The sequence below is a fragment of the Nomascus leucogenys genome, chromosome 19, assembly GCF_006542625.1.
Source record: "Nomascus leucogenys isolate Asia chromosome 19, Asia_NLE_v1, whole genome shotgun sequence".
NCBI lineage: Eukaryota > Metazoa > Chordata > Mammalia > Primates > Hylobatidae > Nomascus > Nomascus leucogenys.
Genome location: NC_044399.1, coordinates 36,707,794 through 36,730,898, shown reverse-complemented (window position 1 = coordinate 36,730,898; position 23,105 = coordinate 36,707,794). Strand labels below are relative to the sequence as shown.

Here is a 23,105-nt window from a genome sequence, read left to right as displayed (position 1 = left end):
TGGGTGACAGAGTGAGCCTCCGTCTCCAAAACAAAACAAAACAAAACAAAAGTAAGTCATGTAGCCAAGAGGATTTTGTTACTACTAAATAATCATTTGAGTTTTTATTAGTCTGGGTTTTCATAATATCCAGGAAAACAACTCTTCCAAAAGTCAATTTGGCAAAATCAAGAATCGAGGGGACATTTACTTTACTTTTGTTTTTCTTATATCATGAATAACATCTAGGGGGGAAAAGTAAAATTATTTACCTACATTTGAAAGATATACCTAATTTTTTTACTAGCGGAAGGAAGGAAGGAAGGAAGTGAAGGAGGGAGGGAGGAAGGAAGGCCGGCCAAATTTAATTATGGCTGTGATAATCAGATTTGCTTTTCAAATCAGATTTAAGAAGTATGGCTTTCACAGCCACCAGAAACAGTACACATCAGATAAATATAAAATAGTGTCTGTGAATACATTCTTCAGAAACAAAGAATACTTCAGTGAAATGAAAATTCTTACTGCTGTTAAGTAGCTAGGAAAAGAGCCTTTAAAGGTGTACACTTAACCATCCCAGCGAGGCTACTCTGTACGATAGCAGAAATTTAAGAAAATGAGAAGACAGCTCACTACACCCCCTGGTGGCCACCCCCCAAACACTTATAAATGGCAGATAGTTCTCTATTCTGTACAGGAAGTGTAACCCACATGGTGGGAGGTGCACAGTCAGGGTGCAGAAAGGCCCACAGCAAAAGATGAACAGTGGCTGGGCACGGTAGTTTACGCCTGTAATCCCAGCACTTTGGGGTCAGGGGTTCAAGACCAGCCTGGCCAACATGGTGAAACCCTGTCTCTACTAAAAGTACAAAAAATTAGCTGGGCGTGGTGGTGGGCCCTGTAATCCCAGCTACTTGGGGGGCTGAGGCAGGAGAATTGCTTGAACTCAGAAAGCGGAGTGTGCTGAGATCGCCCCATTGCATTCCAGCCTGGGCGACAGAGTGAGACTCTGTCTCAAAAAAAAAAAAAAAAAAAGATGAACAGCTTCAATGTGATCAGTTACAGCCACTTTCTAATAAATGGAAAGCTCTACCTTTGTTTAAAAACAACAACAACAAAACAAAACAACTTTGGCCGGGCGCAGTGGCTCACGCCTGTAATCCCAGCACTTTGGGAGGCCGCCGGATCACCTGAGGTCAGTTGTTCAACACCAGTCTGGCCAAAGTGGTGAAATCTCATCTCTACTAAAAATACAAAAATTAGCCGGGCGTGATGGCATGTGCCTGTAATCTCAGCTATTTGGGAGGCTGAGGCAGGAGAATTGCCTGAACCTGGGAGGCGGAGGTTGCAGTGAGCCGAGATCGTGCCATTGCATTCCAGCCTGGGTGACAGAGAGAGACTCCATCTCAAACAGCAACAACAACAAAAAAACCCTCTGTTTCTCTTTCTAATGTATATTTCCTGTCATAAGTGCAATCAATATTCAGCTTCTCCATGAAATGTTAACATCATCACTCTATTTCTTAAAGAAGAGTGAGGTGAATAGAGCATTTTATTGCCAAATGGCTCAGAAAAAAAGTTCCTTGTATTTGTAATTTCTCTGTAAGTATGAGATTGTTTCAATTTTTTTTTTTTTTTTTTTTTTGAGATGGGGTCTGGCTGTGTCTCCAGGTTGGAGTGTGATCTCGGCTCACTGCAACCTCCGCCTCCTGGGTTCAAGCGATTCTCCTGCCTCAGCTTCCCAAGTAGCTGGGATTACAAGTGCGTGCCTCCAGGCCCAGCTAATTTTTGTATTTTTAGTAGAGACAGGGTTTGACCATGTTGGCCAGGCAGGTCTCGAGCTCCTGACCTCGTGATCCACCTGCTTCAGCCTCCCAAAGTGCTGGGATTACAGGTGTGAGCCACTGCGCCCGGCCTAAACATTTTTTTAAAGATAAAAAAGATGAGGATTAAATTATCAGCTCATATTTACCATGGACCTACTTTTTTCCCCACTTTTTCTCCCTTTTTATTTATTTTTATTTTTTATTTTTGAGACGGAGTCTCACTCTGTCGCCCAGGCTGGAGTGCAGTGGCGCGATCTCGGCTCACTGCAAACTCCGCCTCCCGGTTCACACTATTCTCCTGCCTCAGCCTCCTGAGTAGCTAGGACTATAGGCGCCCACCACCATGCCCGGCTAATTTTTTGTATTTTTAGTAGAGACAGGGTTTCACCGTGTTAGCCAGGATGGTCTCGATCTCCTGACCTCGTGATCCACCTGCCTCGGCCTCCCAAAGTGCTGGGATTACAGGCGTGAGCCACTGCGCCCAGTCTTTTTCTCCCTTTTTAAAATTTAAGTACAATACTCATATTCTCAAAGTTAATAGAGTCTTTAACTAGAACATATACTGAGGCAGAAATAAATTTGTCCTCTTTTCACTGCTGAAAGATGGGCAAAATAGTAAATATATTGTCATGATATTTAAATCCATAGAAAAATTATTTCACCAAATAGGTTTGAATAAAGATGAAGTCCTATCTCAAAGATAAAAAATAAACAGAGCAAATACATGATAAAGAAAACTTGACAAGGTACCACAGACAGAAATCTGGAAGAAAAATTTAGCTGCAAATTATTAACAGTGCCACTGAGAAACCATCTCTTATATAAGGACATGCCCTAATCCTATGTTTTCTTTTCTTTTTTTTTTTTTTGAGATAGAGTCTCGCTCTGTTGCCCTGGCTAGAGTGCAATGGTGCAGTCTAGGCTCACTGCCACCTCCACCTCCTGGGTTCAAGCGATTCTCCTGCCTTAGCCTATCGAGTAACTGGGACTACAGGTGCGTGCCACCACGCCTGGCCAACTTTTGTATTTTTAGTAGAGCCAGGGTTTCACTATGTTAGCCAGGCTGATCTCGAACTCCTGACCTCGTGATCCGCCTGCCTCAGCTTCCCAAAGTGCTGGGATTACAGGTGTAAGCCACAGTGCCCGGCCCAATAACTTCTTTTCTTTTCTCTTTTCTTCTCCTCTCCTCTCCTCTTTCTCTCTCTCTCCTCTCTCTCTCTCTTTCTTAACAGAGCCTCGCTTTGTCGCCCAGGCTGGAGTACAGTGGCAAAATCTCAATCTCGGCTCACTGCAACCTCTGCCTCCCAGGTTCAAGCAATTCTCCTGCCTCAGCCTCCAGAATAGCTAGGATTTCAGGTGCGTGCCACCATGCCTGGCTAATTTTTGTATTTTTAGTAGAGATGGGGTTTCACCATGTTGGCCAAGCTTGTCTTGAACTCCTGACCTCAGGGGATCTGCCTGCCTCAGCCTCCGAAAGTGCTGGGATTATAGGCATGAGCCACCATGCCGGCCCTATGTTTTCTTTTAACGGCCTTCAAACTGTTTCTACTTGAATACTGCCCTGTTGTTTCACATATCCAAAGGCAAACTCTTCATATGGTTTCTGACAGAGTTCCCTTTCTTAACTAATATTATTTCTAGTACAGTAATCAATATTCTTCTATTCCTGTTCATTCACTAAGCATTTACTGAGTGCCAACTACATGCTAATTGGATACCAAAGTAAAAGACATAATCCCTGTCCTCATGCTGCCCTCATAAAGGAACTAGCCATTTGCCTGAATTACTGCAACAGCTTTCTTGATAGTTTCCTTGCCTCCCCTCCCCTCATGCTGTATAATACTGCCAGACTCCTTCTGGAATTCATGTTATATACATTTTTTCTTTTTGTTTTTTTTGGTGCGAGACCAGAGTTTTATTATTACTCAAATCAGTCTTCCTGAAAACTTGAGGATCAGAGTTGTTTTTTGTTTTTTTTTCTGAGATGGAGTCTTATTCTGTCGCCCAGGCTGGAGTGCAGTGGTGCGATCTCAGCTCACTGCAACCTCTGCTTCCTGGGTTCAAGCGATTCTCCTGCCTCAGCCTCGCAAGTAGTTGGGATTACAGGCATGCGCCACCACACCTGGCTAATTTTTGTGTTTTTAGTAGAGACAGGGTTTTACCATGTTGGCCAGGCTGGTCTGGAACCCCTGACCTCAGGTGATCCACCCACCTGGGCCTCCCAAAGTGCTGTGATTACAGGCATGCGCCACTACACCCGGCTAATTTTTGTATTTTTAGTAGAGACAGGGTTTCACCATGTTGGCCAGGCTGGTCTGGAACCCCTGACCTCAGTTGATCTTCTCGTCTTGGGCTTCCAAAGTGCTGTGATTACAGACATGAGCCACCGCGCCTGGCCTGGATCAGAGTTTTGGTATAAAGGATAATTTGTTGGGTAGGGGGCCATTGAATTGGGAGTGCTGATTGGTTGGCTCAGAGATAAAATCATAGGGAGTTGAAGCTGTTCTTTTATGCTGAGTCAGTTCCTGAGTGGGGGCCACAGAACTGGTTGGCAGGTCCAGGTGGGGTCATTTGGTTGTTAGAAATGGAAAAACCTTATGTATTAGTCAGGGTTCTCTATAGGGACAGAACTTTATATTATATATATATATTTATATATTTATATAATTATATAATATATATATTTTATATATATATATATAAAGGAGAGTTTTTTAAGTATTAACTTACACGATCACAAGGTCCCACAATAGGCTATCTGCAAGCTGAGGAGCAAGGAGAGCCAGTCTGAGTCCCAAAACTGAAGAAGTGAAGAACTTGCAGTCCAATGTTTGAGGGCAGGATGCATCCAGCATGGGAGAAAGATGTAGGCTGGGAGGCTAGGCCAGTCTGTCCTTTTTATGCTTTTCTGCCTGCTTTATATTCGCTGGCATCTGATTAGATTGTGCCCACCAGATTAAGTGTGGATCTGCCTTCCGCAGCTAATCTCTTTTGCAACACCCTCACAGACACACCCAGGATCAATACTTTGTATCCTTCAATCCAATCAAGTTGACACTCAGTATTAACCATTACATCTGAAAAGGCATCTCAAAAAGCTGATCTTAGGTTCACAATAGTGATGTTACCTTTAAGAGTAATTGGGGGCTGGATGCGGTGGCTCATGCCTGCAATCCTGGCACTTTGGGAAGCCAAGGTGGGTGGATCACCTGAGGTCAGGAGTTCGAGACCAGCCTGGCCAACATGGTTAAACCCTGCCTCTACTAAAAATAAAAATAAGCTGGGCGTAGTGGCACGCACGTGTAATCCCAGCTACTCGGGAGGCTGAGGCAGGAGAATCGCGTGAACCTGGGAGATGGAGGTTGCAATGAGCCAAGATTGTGCCACTGCATTCCACCCTGGGCGACAGACCAAGATTCCATCTCAAAAAAAGAGTAACTGGGGGCTGAGACGGGTGAATCGCTTGAGGTCAGGATACAAAAATTAGCTGGGTGTGGTGACGGGCGGCTGTAATCCCAGCTTCTTGGGAGGCTGAGACAGGAGAATCACTTGAATCCAGGAGGCGGAGGTTGCAGTGAGCCGAGATTGCACCCCACTGCACTCCAGCCTGGGTGACAGAGCTAGACTCCTTCTCAAAAAAAAAAAAAAAAAAAAAGAATTATTGGGGAAGTTGTGAATCCTATGACCTCCTGAATAATGGCTGGTAATATTTAGAATTAGTCATGTCATTCTTCTACACATAGATCTATCAAATTGAAACTCCTCTGCTTTTAAGGTATAGACAGTTAACTTCTTTCTGTCCTAAAACACATTAGCACCTATTTTCAGACTTTTGATGATATCCTTCCATTCCCCCCCTCCATGTTTGGAATGCTACCCTTTTCTTCTGTTCTCCTATCTAAATCCCATTCATTCATCATGACTCAGCTCTTCCAAGAGGTTTTATGAGACTTCTCTGGCCCACATTGCTTTTTTCCTCTCCTCTGCTGCAAATTTTATTTTCATTGCTATCTTTGAAACAACTGAGAAAAAGACTGAATTTTCTTTTTGTTTTGTGTTTATTTTGCTTCATTTTTCCCTTATAAAGACCAAATTTTCAAAGGTGAAGAATTTTTTGAGCAGATGGTGAGTAATTTTTTATGTCCGTGAAAGACTAAAGAGGAAGAAACTAGGCTTAAAAATAGGGGAGGGTTTCAGCTGAACATGAAAAATAATTTCTTCATTTTCAGAGTAATTAAAAAAATAAAAAGTATAATATATTATATGTATTGCTTGAATTGAGAGAAGAAATGTAAAACTCCTTACTTTATACAATTCTTATCTTGGGGTTGGCACACACAAGAATGAAAGAATTCTACTATAATTAAAATTAAATTAAGATCTCAAAGTACTTTGTTTCCTACCATAACTATTCACTATTCACCTTAAAAAAGGTGTCCTGAGATTGCAAAGATATATTTCAGTGCAATCTTGTTCATTTTTATTTATCATCTTATAATTGTATTAGGTTGACCCATATGAGACAGCTGTTTACAGTTAATATGGTTGAATATTGGCGTTTCATTTTTTTTTTTTTTTTTTTTTTGAGACAGAGTCTTACTGTGTCGCCCAGGCTCTGGAGTGCAGTGGTACCATCTCTGCTCACTGCAACCTCTGCCTCCCGGGTTCAAGCGATTCTCCTGCTTCAGCCTCCTGAGTAGCTGGGATTACAGGCACGTGCCATCACGCTTAACTAATTTTTGTATTTTTAGTAGGGATGGGGTTTTGCCATGTTGACCAGGCTGGTCTCGAACTCGTGACCTCGTGATCCGCCCACCTCGGCCTCTCAAAGTGCTGGGATTGCAGGCGCGAGCCACCGCACCCCAGCCCGTTTACTTTTTTTTTTTTTTTTTTTTGAGAGGGAGTCTGCCTGTGTAGCCCAGGCTGGAGTGCAGTGGCGCGATCTCGGCTCACTGCAAGCCCCGCCTCCCGGGTTCACACCATTCTCCTGCCTCAGCCTCCCCAGCAGCTGGGATTACAGGCGCCCACCATCACGCCCGGCTAATTTTTTGTATTTTTAGTAGAGACAGGGTTTCACCGTGTTAGCCAACGATGGTCTTGATCTCTTGACCTGGTGATCCACCCGCCTCGGCGTCCCAAAGTGCTGGGATTACAGGCGTGAGCCGCCGCGCCCGGCCTCGTTTACTTTTATAGTTATCTTCCTGGCTATTCCCCGGTCAGCAAAGTGGGTCATCACACAAGAAAAAGCTGAGTTCATAAATATGCAAAGGAAATACTGGCATCAAATTTCATCCATTTATCTTTTGACCAAATAGTGAGACAGACAGGTTGGAAAGGTTCCCTGGCAAAACTCCAGCCAGCCTGCATACTGAGGTGGAGCTTCGGGAAGTTCGCACAATTTGCATGGGGAGAAGGCTGGCCCCTCCTCTTCCTTTGTGAAACCTGGGATTCAAACTGCAAGGCAGGAAGGAACCAGCAGGAATTGTAGCCTTGAGGAAAGTCCCTGTTCCCCCTTTGTTTTCCTTTTTGCCCCATAAATCCCATTATTCTCACCCTTCAATCATCTGTGAGCCTAAATTTTTGTTGCCATGGGACAATAACCCTGTCTTTAGCTGAACTAAGGAAAAGTCCTGCAACAATAGTTAATGATATAAAACCTGATTTTCTGTAATTGTGTTATCTTTTTATGCCTGTCTTCTGAGAAAAAAAAAAATATTGTTGGAGTTTAAATATCACAGAAACGTGCCAGCCATGGTGACTCACACTTGTAATCCCAGCACTTTGGGAGGCTGAGGCAGGAGGATCACTTGAGCCCAGCAGTTTGCAACCAGCCTAGGCAACATAGGGAGACCCTGTCTCTACAAAAATAACAGAAAATATTGGCTGGGCATAGTGGTGCATGCCAGTGGTCTCAGCTACTTGGGAGGCTCAAGTGGGAGGATTGACTGAGCCCGTTACCGTATCGCTGCACTCCAGCCTGTGTGGCAGAGCAAGACCCTGTCTCAATCAATCAATCACAAAAAGGGGCTAGTATGGCATAAATACGTTGTTTCTTAATTGTGCTAAAATAAACATAAAAATTTCCATCTTAACCACTTTTAAGTGTACAGTTCACTGGCATTAAGTACGTTCACAATGTTGTGCAATCACCACCACTATCCATTTCTAGAACTTTTTTCATCTTCCAAAACTGAAGCTCCGTACCCACTAGGCAATAACTTCCCACTCCATCCCCCAGTCACCACAATTCTGTCCGCATGAATTTGATTATTCTAGGTATCTCATGTAAGTGGAATCATACAGTATTTGTCTTTTTGTGATTGGCTTATTTCACTTAGCTTAATGTCCTCATTTTTACCTATGTTGTGGCATGTCAGAACTTATTTCCTTTTTAAAGGCTGAACAATATTCCATTGTACATATAATACCTCATTTTGTTTATCCATTCATTGTTGATGAACACTTGGGTTGCATCCATCTTTTGGCTATTGTGAATAATGTTGCTATGAACACGGGTGTATGAATCTCTTAAGACCCTGCTTTCAATTCTTTTAGGTATCTACCCAGGAGTCCAGAAGTGGAATTGCTGGATCATATGATCATATTCTATTTTTAATTTTTTGAAGAATCACCATACTATTTTCCATTGCAGCTATGCCATTTTATATTCCCACCAATAGTGCACAAGGCTTCCAATTTCTCCATATCCTCACCAATGCTTTATGTTGATAGTGGCCATCCATCCTAATGGGTATGAGGTAGTATCTCACTGTGGTTTCAATTTGCATTTCCTTAATGATTAGTGATTTTGAGTTTGGTTTTTTTTTTTTTTTTTTAAGAGACAGGGACTTGTACTCTTACCCAGGCTGGAGTGCAGTGGAACCTTCTTAGTTCACCACAGCCTTTAATTCCTGGACTCAAGCAATCTTCCCACCTCAACATTCTGAGTAGCTGGGACAGGTGTGTGACACCACACCTGGCTAAATTTTTTTATCTTTTGTAGAGATGGGGTCTTGCCATGTTTCCCAGGCTGGTCTCAAACTCCTGGGCTCAAGCAATCCTTCCTTTTCAGCCTTCCAAGTGCTGGAATTACAGGCATGAGTCACTGCATTCGGCCTTGAGCAATTTTTCATACACTTATTGCTTATTTGTTTACCTTCTTTGGAGAAATGTCTATTCAAGTTCTTTGCCTATTTTTTAATTGGGTTGTATGATGGTTAATTTTATGTGTCAACCATCAACCTGACTGGGCCACAGGATGTCCAGTATTTGATTAAATATTATCTTGGCCTATCTGTGAGGGTGTTTCTGGATAATATTAATCTTTGAATCGGTAGACTGGGTAAAGCAGACTGTCCTCTCCAGTGTGGGTAGGCCTCACTCAATCTATTGAATGCCTGAATAGAACAAAAGTCTGAATAAGGGAAAAGCTACTCCTTCTGCCTTTGAGCAAGGACATTGGTCTTCTATTTTCGGACTCAGACTTGGACTCAGCAAATGGTGGACTGAGCCACCATTGGCTCTCCTAGTTCTTAAGCCTTTGGACTTGGACTGGAACTATACCATTAGTTCTCCTTGGTTTCCAGCCTACAGATCTTGGGACTTCTCAGCCTCAATCATGTAAACCATTTACTTAGAATCAATTTCTTTCTTTTCTTTCCTTTCTTTCTTTCTCTTTTTTCTTTCTTTCCCTCCCTCTCTCCTTCCCTCCCTCCTTTCCTCCCTCCCTCTCTCTCTATATATATCTATCTCTCTCTATGAGATACCCTTTTAGGTTCTATTTCTCTAAAGAACCCTGACTTATACAGACATTGGTCCTGAGAAATGGGGTGCTGAGGCTTTGAAACCAGGTAATGGGTAGAAGAGTTTTGAGGTGCATGCTAGAAAAAGCCAAGATTGCCAATGAAGGGACTGCTAAAGGCAATTCTGGTGAGGGCTCAGAAAGGATAGAGGAGATCTGGAGAAAATGCTTCCATCTTCTTAGAGAATACATAAAGAACCACGAACAGAATATTTGTAGAAATATGGATGGAAAAGCCCATTCTGACGAAGGCTCAGATGGAAACAAGAAACATATTAGTGGACAATGGAGAAAAGGCAATCCTTGTTACAAAGTGGCAAAGAACTTGGGCTGGATTGTGTTTGTGTTCTAGTAGTTTGTGGAAGGTAGAACTTGCAACAGTGGAATTAGACATTCAGCTACAGTGGTTTCTAAGCAAAGTGGTGAAGGAGTGGTTTGGCTCCTTCTGGCTGCTATAATAAAATGCAAAAAGAGAGAAATGAATTGCAGAAGGAATTGTTAAGCAAAAGGGAACCAGAACTTATTTGGAACATTCTCTGCCTGTGCATATTGCAAAAAATGAGAAAGCATGTTTGGAAGGGAACACCAACAGTATGGCTGACTGACCATATAAGGAGGGTAGTGTTGGTGTGAACCACAGGCCTAATCAGCTGTCTCAATAGAAGCCAGGATAGAGAAGGGATTATGCAAACAGAAATATTGCCAGCTAGAACTAAGGGAAACAGAGAAAATGAAATGGAATAAAGGAAGACTGTGACTACGCATTATCCTTCAAGAAAGGGGAAGAAGGATCCCCAAAGGCAATTCAGTGATGATCATCAGGGCTTCTATTCTCATCACACCCACTTTGGGTGGCGATCAGGGAGCAAGGCTGTCTTCACTTCAGTTTCAAAGACTAGGACCACTGGCAAGCAGAGTTGTGTGGGCAGGGCTCTTGCAGAGAGCCATGTGGATGGCATTACACTGAGCTGAAGGGGCAGGGCCACCACATGAAGCAATGAGGGTGACGCTGCCACTCAAGTGCATCTGGAGAACAGAGCATCAAACCAAGAAGGATTATTTTCAAGTCTTAAGACCTAAGGGGATTTGCCTTGCTAAGTTTTAAACTTAATTGGGACCTATCACTCCTACTTTCCTTCTGATTTCTCCCTTTTGAGATAGGAAATCTATCCTATGCTTACCTCACCATGGTATTTTGGAAGTGCTTAATTTACCTGGTTTCACAGGTTCACAGCTGGAGAGGAATGTTGGCTCAGAATGAATCATTCCTGGTCTTACTTGTATCTGATTTAGATGATATTTAGATAAAATTTTGGACTTTAGGCTTCAGAATTGATGCTGGAATGTTTTGTCTTTTAAGGATGTTGAGATGGAACGAATATATTTTGTATATGAGAACATGAATTTTGTGGGTTCCCGGGCAAAATATTATGGACTTAATGTTTGTGCCCCCTGCTAATTCATATGTTGAAGCCCTATCCTCGAAAGTGATGCTATTTGGAGGCGAGGCCTTTGGGAGGTAGTTAGGGTTAGATGAGGTCATGATGGTGGAGCCCCCATGACATGTCCTTAAAAGAACAGGAAGAGACCAGAACATGCTCACTCTTTCTTTCTCCCCACCAAGTAAGAACACTGAGAGAAGGTGGCTGACTGCAAGCCTGGAAGAACACCCTCACATGAACATGCCGGCACCTTGATCTTAGATTTCCCAGCCTCCAGGACTGTGAGAAATAAATGTCTGTTGTTTCAGCCACCCAGTCTAGGTATTTTGTTATAGTGGACTGACTAGGGTTTTGTTTTTGTTGAGTTGTAGGAGTTCTTTACATCCACATTCTGGATATTAACCCCTTATGATTTGCAAATATTTTCTTCTGCTCCATGGGTTGCCTTTTCACTCTGTTGATAGTGTCTTTTGATGCACAGAAGTTTGAAATTTTGATGTAGTCTAATTTATCTATTTTTGTAGTTATGCTTGTTATCTGTGAACAAAGCCATCATAGTTTGGTCTAATTGTACTGAAAGATTTTTTTTTTTTTTTTTGAGACAGAGTCTTGCTCTGTTGCCCAGGCTGGATTGCAGTGGCGCAATCTCAGCTCACTGCAACCTCTGCCTCCCGAGTTCCAGTGATTCTCCTGCCTCAGCCTCCTGAGTAGCTGGGACTACAGGCACCCGCCACCATGCCCAACTTATTTTTTGTATTTTTAGTGGAGACGGGGTTTCACCGTGTTAACCAGTATGGTCTCGATCTCCTGACCTCGTGATCCGCCTGCCTCAGCTTCCCAAAGTGCTGGGATTACAGGCGTGAGCCATCGTGCCCGGCCTGGTAATTATTAAAGCAGCATTCCCTTTAGCCAGCTTCTTCACAATGAGCATGTTTATTGATCCTTTCTCTGTAACATCTAGAATGGTTCATTTGAGTTCAGAATACAAGTTTGGTAACATTGAAATGACCATCAAGAACTTACCCAGCCTGTTTCTTGTGGGAGGGAGTTACTTTTAAAAACCCCTTAAAGGAGGTAAAATAAATGTTATTTTATACTTCCTATATTTCTCTCACAATTGTTTTCTTTTTTTTTCTTTTTGAGACGGAGTCTCGCTGTCGCTCAGGCTGGAGTGCAGTGGCGCGATCTCGGCTCACTGCAAGCTCCGCCTTCCGGGTTCACGCCATTCTCCTGCCTCAGCCTCCCGAGTAGCTGGGACTACAGGTGCCCACCGCCGCGCCCAGCTAAGTTTTTGTATTTTTAGTAAAGACGGGGTTTCACCGTGGTCTCGATCTCATGACCTCGTGATCCACCCGCCTCGGCCTCTCAAAGTGCTGGGATTACAGGTGTGAGTCACCGTGCCTGGCCTGTTTTCTTTTAATGTTACTGGGTACTGGCACCCTTCTAACAACATGCCCACTATTCCATGAGGAGGGTAAAAAGGTTTCATTGCATTTTAAAAGATTAGGTAGGTTACTCAGTATACCCTTTGTATAAAAACAAAGTGAAATATTTACCAATCTGCAAGAATTGCCAAAGTTTATCAAATATGAATGACAAATTAAGTACAAAACTGAAGGCTGAAATGTTCTTCAGTTGATATTTTCCTGAAAGGCAAGGAAAATTTGCTTTTTTATTACCCCCAAGATAGTTCCTTGGATGCTTGGGTGAAAATTGAGCCAAAATTGACCTTTCTGCCTCTTTTTAAACCAATGTATCATTTAAAAATCTTTCTGAGTCAGTAACTGGATTCCTAAAGCATTCACTCTCACGCTTTTTTTTTTTAAAAGGGAGGAAGGTCCTGATACGTTGTCTCGAACTCCTGGCCTTAAGCAATCCCAAGTAGCTGGAATTACAGGCACAAGCCACCATGCCCAGCTGCAGTCTGGTTTCTTGAGAGACCAAGGAAGCATGTTGAAAAACATGGATAAGCTAATCTGATAAGACTGAAAAAGAATTGGAGAAAAAACAATAACTACTACAAAAACATCCTACAACAAAAATGCTGTAGGATATAATGAACAAACATACCTCCTGGGCTGTGACCGGCATTCTTCCTCCCCACTGTCTGCCTCCTGTATAGACAGAAAATGAAAAAAAAAATTAAAACCTGAGGTTTCATATCATAATATCACTAATATAATTTTACTAAGTTTCACATGTTGTATACTTGAACTAAATTACTCATGTTGTATACTTGAACTAAATTGTCTTCAAAAAAAGTGACTTCAACCAACCCAGGAAGTTGATGTCAATAGAACTTACTCCTGGAGGTAACTTCAACAATAGTCCATGAACAAATTTCATTGACAATGAAGTGCTATTCATTAAAACAATTACCTCAGAAAACCAACTAAACATGTTATTTTACTGTTATGCTACTTCAGCTTCAAAATGAGTGGCCATTCTGACTACCACCAATAAATCTCATCAATATAACCTATTAATGACTCTGATCCCCAAAGAACAACCTAAACAATGAACACCACTTAAAAGAGAGTGCTCATGATCAAATCACCATCAACATCAACATAATGGCTACCACTTGTTGAGTACTTACAATGTGCTAGGCACTGTGTTCCTCAATTTAAGTACATTACTCTACTTATTCCTTATAAACCCAGAAGGTTGATGGTACCAATTATTTTTAACTTATTCAAATACACACAGTAACATAGGCTAAATCAATGTGATATAAAAGCATTGATGGTTAATGACCCACCCAGGGATGCCAAACAATGACAACAAAAAGCACTGAATCATAGTTCAATTACAATATTTATTTCTTCTTAGTGTGGCACAGAAAATAATAGAAGGTCTTATAACTTATGGCAATTTAGACTCAATGAATATTTTACAGATAAAGAAGCAAAAGGGAAATAAATTGTCCAAGGAGACTCATGTGGTGAAGAATTAAAACGAAAAAATATTGACTCCCAACTAGCTGAAAAAGCTTATCATTTACCTCTCCCTGCCCTGGGTTAAAAATTAGTATATGTTATGATATCATACTGATCTTCACAGAGGCAAGAATATTGACATGAAGGAAAAGTGAGGAAAGATGGAGAGGCTTTTTCTTTAAATTTGCTCCCTGACAATTTGTATTTGTTCTCTCATCACTTTTGCCCTATCTGGCAAACACAGAACTATTAGGTAGAAGGAGAAAAATAATCTCAGAGAATATGTGTACTGTCTGCCAACAAGCCACCTGCATTTTCATTTATGAAGCCATCCTCATCTACCTTTACATCATTCTGCCTCCTTTCCTGGGCAGCCAAGCCTAGCTCTGTAACTTTCATTCCCATGTTACTTTCATTATTCATTTCAAACATGTCTTTCTCTCTCTCTCTCTTTTTTTTTTTTTCCACGAAGGAAGAACAAAACAAAGATTCTGCTCCCAGAAGGAGTACAGGTAGAAAGTGTCATAGTGTATTACACTCTTTGCATATAACAGAGAGGGTTTAGGTTAGAAAGGTATGCCCTTTAGAGACTGAAAAAAGGTTTAAAATGGGAAATAACTGTCTCTAGAATCAATAATCAGAACGTGGAAAGTTTGCAAGAATGAAAATAAAAGACTCAGATAAACAAATGTAAATGTTAGATTTTTGTGCCTAAAGGAACTGTAATAAATAGAAATGATTTCCTGGAATATCATTTAACAAAGAGTGCTTCAGTACTGTTATTATTAATAGATCTCAAATTATAATGTAGTCTTCACACATTTTTTTCCTTATCTTTTTTTTAGACGTTGTCTCACTCTTGTCACCCAGGCTGGAGTGCAGTGATGCAATCTCGGCTCACTGCAACCTCCACCTCCCAGGATAAAGCAATTCTCCAGTCTCAGCCTCCCAAGTAGCTGGGACTACAGGTGCTAGCCACCATGCCTGGCTAATTTTTGTATTTTTTAGTAGAGATGGGGTTTGGCCATACTGGCCGGGCTGGTCTCAAACTCCTGACCTCAGGTGATCCACCCCCCTCAGCCTCCCAGAGTGCTGGGATTACAGGCATGAGCCACGGCGCCTGGCCACATTATTTTTTAATTGCATTAGATATTATATAAGAATATGATTAACATATAAGTTATGAGGTACAATAATAAAATGAATACCTATGAACACCACTCCACCTAAGAGCTATAATAGTACCAACACTGTTGCTTCTGTTTGCCTCTTATCTCCCATTCCTCTTTCTATTATGGGACTACTATCCCAAAGTTTATACTTTTTTTGTTTCCACCTCATTTTATTATTTAAAAAATTTCAAACATAAAATTGAAAGATCTTATAGTGAGCTTGTATATCTACCATCTAGATTGTATCATTAATATTTTCTATACTTTTTTTTTTTGAGACGGAGTCTCGCTCTGTTGCCCAGGCTGGAGTGCAGTGGCGCAATCTCAGCTCACTACAACCTCGACCTCCCGGGTTCAAGTGCTTCTCCTGCCTCAGCTTCCTGAGTAGCTAGGATTACGGGCATGTGCCACCATGGCCTGGCTAATTTTTGTATTTTTAGTAGAGACGGGCTTTCTCCATGTTGGCCAGGCTGGTCTCGAACTCCTGACCTCAGGTGATCCACCCACCTTGGCCTCCCATGGCCTAGGATTATAGGCGTGAGCCACCATGCCCAGCCAATATTTTCTATACTTTTTAAAAATCATATGTTTATTCATCTATCTGTCCATCTATCCATCTTTTTTTTTGGATGCATTTCGATGTAAGTTACTGATACCAGTACATCTGCCTTTAAATGCAATAATAATTAATTAGAATTCAGTATTTATAGTTTTTTTCCTTTCCTTTTTTTTTTTTTTTTTGTTTAGAGATAAGGTCTTGCTCTGTCACTTAGGCTGTAGTATGTGCAGTAGCGTTAACACAGCTCACTGCAGCCTCAAACTCCTGGGTTCAAGCAATTCTCCTGCCTCACCCTCCTGAGTAGCTAGGACTACAGATGCACACTGCCAGGGCTGGCTAATTTTGTTTTTTATTTTTAAATTTTTGTAGAGATGGGGTCTCACTATGCTGTTCAGGTTGCTCTCAAACTTCTGGTCTCAAGCGATCTTCCTGCCTTGACCTCCCAGAGTGCTGGGATTACAGGCATGAGCCACTGCACCTGGCCAGTTTTTTTTTTAAGGTAAAATTTATATACAATGAAATATACAAATCTTAAGTGCACCATTTAATGAGTTTTGACAAATGTATGTGTCTACGTAATTCAAACTGCTATCAAGAAATGGAACATTTCCATCACCTCAGAAATTTTTCTCATAGCCATTCCCAGTCAAAATGTGGCACCACCCACTCCTGAGGCAACCCTGTTCTGGTTTTCCACCACAGATTTTTGCCATAAAAAATTAGTACAGAGGATATGATTCCATTGTTCATTAAATGGGATTATATACTACGTACTACTTTATGGGAGGATCTTTGAAAAACATTCAGCATGTTTTCGAGATTCATCCCATGTTGTTGCATAAAATAGCAGTTCATTCCTTTTTATCACTGAGGAGTCCATCACATGAATATACTAGTTCATTTATTTATTCTCTTATTGATGGATACATTTGGGATATTTGAGTTTTTGCCTATCATGAACAAAGTTATTAGCCAGACATGGTGGTTCATGCCTGTCATCCCAGCACTTTGGGAGGCTGACGCAGGAGGATCATTTGAAGCCAGGAGTTTGAGACCAGCCTGGGCAAAATAGCAAGACACAGTCTCTACCAAAAAAATAAAATAGCCAGACATGGCACCTGTAGTCCTACTCTGGAGGCTGAGATGGGAGGATCGGTTGAGTCCAGGAGTCTGAGGCTGCAGTGAGCTATGATCACGCCACTGCATTCCAACTTGAGAGACAGAGTGAGACTCTAAAATTAAATAAATAAATAAAGCTATTATGTGAATATTCTTTTGTGAAGTTTTTTTTTCGGGGGGGTTTGACATAAGTTTTTATTTCTTTTGGGTCACAAGACAGATGCATGTATAGTTTCATATAAAATTGCCAGGCCTTCTCCCAAAGCACTTGCAACACTTTATACCCTCATCAACAATGTGTGAGAGTTATAACTTAACTCTAATTGGCAATTCTTTTCCCCTATGGTTACTGTTTTCAGGTTCTCAGAAACCTTTGCCTACCCTCTAGTCATGAACATATTCTATCATTTTTTCTTTCTTTCTTTTTTGAGAAAGTCTCGTTCTGTTGCCCAGGCTGGAGTGCAGTGGCGGGATCTCGGCTCACTGGGTTCAAGCGATTCTCCTGCCTCAGCCTCCTGAGTAGCTGAGATTACAGGCGTGTACCACCGTGCCCGGCTAATTTTTGTAGTTTTAGTAGAGGTGGGGTTTCACCATATTGGCCAGGGTGGTCTCGAACTCCTGACCTCATGATCTGCCTACCTCAGCCTCCCAAAGTGCTGGGATTACAGGTATGAGCCACCGTGCCCGGCTCAATCTTTTATATTTTAAAGAATGTCTCTTTAAAGAATATCAATAGGCCATATTTTTGGCATATTTGAATTTTTACAGAAAGAACATCATAACCATTATGATTATTATCATTATGCATATTACATAACCTCATTGAGTGTTTATTCTACACTAACACTGTTCTACAAACATGAGATAGCTATTATAATTATCCCATTTTAGAAATGAAACAATTGAGGTACAAACTGGTTGTTGCTTTTTGCCCACAGACAGCATTTGAATCTTACTTTATTTTATCCATTATGACAATCTTTGTCATTAACTGTGGTGTTTAGTACATTAATATTTAATATAATTTTTGATATTGTTAGATTTGTGTCCACCATTTACTATTTATTTTCCATTTGTCGCTTGTATTTGTATTCCTCTGTTCTTCCTTTTCTGCCTTCTTTGGTATTATTTGAATATTTTCTGGAATTTTGTTTTAACTTGCTGATTGCGTCTACCTCTTTGCATTATTTATTCCCTTGTTTTTAAAAAAAAATTACATATGCCTATATTCTTAAACAATGTATTACTCATTTTTGATTGTTTGAGGGATTAAAAACTGTGTTATACTGTGTATAGTTTTCCCAATATGCTTTTTAAAAACTAAATATTATCCTGAAAAGATTCATCTACTTAATACATATAGCTATAGTTCACTCATTTTTGATGGGGTAAAATTCGAATATATCATAGTTTATCCATTCTATTTACATAGAATAGGTTGTTTCTATTTTTTTGGTGACATACACAATGCTGCTATCAGCATTCTTGTACGTGTCTTTTGGTGAACATGCAAAATATATCAACAGTATATATACCTATGAGTGAAACTGCAGGGTCATAGAGTAAATAAAGGTTCAACTTTACAAGATAGTACCAAATTATTTTCCGAAGTGGTTGTACTGATTTATACTCTCACCAGAAAGAGTAAGAGTTTTAGTTGATCTAAATTTTAGCCAACACTTAGGATCATCAGATGTTTTCTAGTTTTGCCAGTCTAATGTTTTATCTCATTATGGTCTTAATTTGCTTTGTCTTGAGATTAACTAATGAGGTTGGGCATCCTTTCATATGTTTATGGGCTACTACTAGTTTCATATCCTTGCCCTTATTTCTAAAATAAGCACATCAAAAGAAGGATAATTCAAATTATTTTCAGTTTTTTGGTGGATTTTTTTACCTACGAGAATAGTGATGAGAATATGTGGATAAGTAAAAAGCAAAAACACCCTTGATGCTTTCTTATAGGGCACAAGCAGCCAAAACCAGTTATGTCTACAGGTGTGAACTACATTTATTGAGTACTACTATGGGCTAGGTACTTTATATGTTGTTTCACTGAATGGGTACCACACCCTATGGGACTTATTCAAGGTAATAAATGGTGGAGTCAGGATTTGAACGTGGGTCTTTCTGCTATAATCAGCTGCATCTAAACTAAAAATCTTACTTTGATACTTATAACCCAAGATGGCATCTTCTGTATGCTTAGCACTATGAAAACATAGTCCTGCTCTACAGAGCTTACAGTCTAGGAAGGGAATTTTTTTTTTTTTTTTTTTTTTAGGGCTGAGTTTCTATGATCATCCTGCTCTCCTTGGTTACCTAGCACAGATACCTTGAGTAGGTAGAGGCTATGTGTGCCCTGGGCTTTTTGATGTTGTTTCTCCAAACCTTTAAGCCAAAGGTTTTCAGTCTTAACTGCTTATCAGTTATCTACAGAGCTTTTTTAATGTACTGATTCCCAGGCCCCACAGCTTGTATGCTAGTAAATGTTTAAAAGCCTGTTTTCTAAGCAGGGGCTCATGTGTAGCATTTGCTGATTTTGCTGATAAACACATCCGCCTTGGCTACCCATGTGTCTCACAAGGTTCCTAAAAATGTAGCAATTGTTATCTAACAACCTAGCCAGCTCCAGCACACCAGTGGACCAACGTCAGAGCTAAAGAATAAGAATTTATAGGCATAAGGGCTGGGCACGGTGGCTCACGCCTGTAATCCCAGCACTTTGGGAGGCCGAGGTGAGCAGATCACGAGGTCAAGAGTTAAAGACCATCCTGGCTAACACGGTGAAACCCCTTCTCTACTAAAAAATACAAAAAATTAGCCGGGCATGGTGGTGGCACCTGTAGTCCCAAATACTCGGGAGGCTGAGGCAGGAAAATGGCGTGAACCCGGGAGGCGGAGCTTGCAGTGAGCCAAGATCGGGCCGCTGCTCTCCAGCCTGGGCAACAGAATGAGACTCCGTCTCGAAAATAATAATAATAATAATAATAATAATTTATAGGCATGAGGCCTGGAGCTTTTTGTTACCAAAAAAATTCTAAAAGTGACCCAGAGGTAACCAGTGACTTGTGAAGTTTCCATATTGCATGCCTGTCAGATGTGACAGGTTCAGAACACTGTAAGACTTGTTGCCTTTTATGGCCAGGTGTGATAGCTCATACCTGTAACCCTAGCACTTTGGCAGGCCAAGGTGGGAGGATCACTTGAAGCCAAGAGTTCAAGACCAGCCTGGGCAACTTAGTGAGACCTCATCTCTTCCCAAAAAAAAAAAAAAAAAGCCAGATGTGGTGGTATGCACCAATAGTCCTGGCTACTTGTGAACTCATGAAGGCTGAGGCGGGAGAACACTTGAACCCAGGAATTTGAGGTTATAGTGAGCTATGATCGTGCCTTTGCATTCCAACCTGGGCAACAGAGCATGACCCTGGCTCAAACAACAACAACAACAACAACAAAGACTTGTTGCTTTCTAAAACCAATGAATTTGATCTCTAGTTATAGAAAAGACTGTATAACAACTCTGAAATTATCACAAGTGGGTGAGTTAGGTTGCACATATTAAACAACTTTTTAAAAAGTGGAATAAGGATTGAAGACAATAGACATCCAGTAACAGTTTCACATCCAGAGCTCAGATTTTCTACAGGGCATTGACTGGACTGTGATGTCTCTTAAATTAGCTGTTGTCCAAGGACTTTTTTTTCTTTAGAATCAAAGCTATTTCAGCAAAATTCTAATCAAGCTCACTTTCTTGTTGCTGACCATCCTGACTGTGATTCACACGTATTTGTATTTTAAAGGAGTTTGAAAGAAACACTAGAGAAATAGTAGGTGTCTCACAGAGGTTTCTGTTGCTTGAAAATTATAGGGGAGAAAGTTTGTTTATTTAAGGTTTCTTAAACCTTGTCATAATATTAATAGGAGCATGATGTGACTTTGATTTTAATTGTAAGTATTCCAGGATCCTCTGACTTTATTTTTACTTTAATGCATGTCATATCTCTATAAAATATGATTAAATTGAATCTCTGATTCCTGATTCCAGCCAATACTATATATCTTGATCTAAATTAGACTTTAAAACAAGGTCAGATTATATGGGAACTGCTGATTTGATCATGTTTGAGCCTCTTGCAAACCAGCTTTCTCAGATTATGAGGGCCTAGGTATTCACTCTGGTCCCGGACCATACTGTGTGTCTTTACTGCCACACTTGCAGGTCCTTTCTTGTCCTTAGCCTCCCAATAAGGAGAACCCTTCTTTATAGACATTAGCCTGTAAAAATATCCATATGGCCTTCAGTCCACCTTGCACTGACCTAAGAGTTAGCTGCTTTGCCCTCCTAAATAGCTCTATGGCCCTAGCCTTTAGGAGCTCTACTTCACTCACTATCATTAACTACCTGTTTTTCTGTCCTGTTCATTTTGTCTACCTATTCAATTAATCACCAGGGTGGATAGAGTTGATTAAAGATGGCTACAAATTCTTGCTACTTCTCCTATTGTGCAAGGGGAATCTAATTCCTCTCACAAATTCCTTGAATCTGTGTTGGAGTTTTTTGGTACACCAATAAAGTGTGGCAGAAATGACACTATGCCAGCTCTGAGCCTAGACTTTAGGAGGACTAGTCCTTTTGGAGCCCTGAGCCATTATTCAAGAAGACCAACCCTGAGGATACCATGCTTTGAGGAAGCCCAAGATAAATTAGAAATCATGTTTAGGCACAAGAGTTGACATTTCCAGTTGAGCCCAGCTTTCCACCCATCTAGGCTATGACATTAGACATGTGAATGAAGCTGTGTAGATCCTCCATACCAGCTCATATGCTAACTAAATATCACCTGAATAGCACTGAATGACCCCTAGCAATACCATATAGAACTGAAGAATCACCCAGCCAAGTGCTGCTTGAATTTCTGACCCATAAAATCATGAAATATAATAAAGCAGTAATTTGTTATGAAGCAATAGATAACCCAAACAGCTGTTTTTTCTCTGTTTCTAGCAGTGGATCTAAGCCTTCTCTTTCAAGTAGCCAAGTGGCAGACCTGATGCCTTTATTCCTCCTCAAGCCTGTGTGTTTTATATCTGCTTTTTTCAAAAGCCAGAAGCATGGCATTATCTCTTCCAGTTTCAAAGCACATATGTCTCTTAGAAAGACTACTAGATTCCATTTTCCTGTCTGATAGATACCTCCTACTATTCATTTATTTCCAAGGGCTGAGGTAACTGATGGATAATCTGATATCCAGTGAATTGACAATTCATAACCATCTTTTCTGATCACAGAACTGTTATCTTGGAATTTCCATCATTATAGACTCGTAACAGTAATATTACTTGATAGCCTTAACCCCCAATACCTGTACCTTTGCTTCAAAAATCCACAGCTGCTCACTCTTCCCCAAATTTATCAGACTCATTCTTCTACAGTTTTCAGCTCTTTTGCCTGTTCTTCTCCCTGAAATACTCTTACTTACTTTTTTTTTCTTTTTTTTTTTTTTTTGTAGAGACAGTGTTTTGCTATGTGTCCTAGACTGGTCTCAAACTCCTGCCTCAAGGGATTCTCCTACCTTGGCCTTCCAAAGTGCTGAGATTACAGGCATGAGCCACCATGCCTGGCCAATACTCTTATTTTCCATCTGACAAAAACCCACTAGTTCAAGCCCAGCCAAAAAATTAATTTTTGTGAAGGATTTCCCAACACCACAGTTAGTCACTTCCTCCTCTGTTGCTTCTATAACATTTTGTATGTCCTTTTGCTGTAGGCCTAAATGACATATCGTTATAATTTCTGTTTTATGGAACTGTCTCCCCCACTACAATACGAACTGTTTAAGAATAAGGACAGTTGTGCTTACTTTCATTCCCTGGTGCCTAGTGTCTAAAACATAATAGGTAGTCAATGAATGTTGAATGAATGAATATATAATTGAGAGCAGGTGGGCTGGGTGCAGTGGCTCACACCTGTAATCCCAGCACTTTGGGAGGCCAAAGTGGGAGGATTGCTTAAAGCTGGAAGTTCAAGACCAGCTTGGGCAACATAGCAAGACCTCATCTTTCAAAAAAAAAAATATTTTTTAAAAATTGAGATCAAGTAAATGATTCTGTCTGCTTAAGCAAAAGGAAAGCCTTTGGGTAAGGTATTAAGGTATTACTGCCAGATCTTAGCCACAGGCTACTCCTGAGCAACAAAAACCATTCTTTTAAAGTGGTAAGGCTAAAATGTAACTGGCATAGAGTCCTTACTAGCAGAAAATGTATA

General features: G+C 40.8%; 1 protein-coding gene across 3 annotated transcripts in view; it reads right to left on the bottom strand.

Moving 5' to 3' along the window:
* The window catches only part of SSH2 (slingshot protein phosphatase 2), a 306,875-nt gene that overhangs the window by 156,197 nt on the left and 127,573 nt on the right, over positions 1–23,105 (bottom strand). For all 3 annotated transcript variants that reach the window (XM_003277077.4, XM_012503542.1, XM_030800117.1), the window contains one exon: positions 13,119–13,162. In XM_003277077.4, the coding sequence (XP_003277125.2) occupies positions 13,119–13,162 (44 nt within the window). Of the gene's footprint in view, positions 1–13,118; positions 13,163–23,105 lie in introns of those variants that run through there.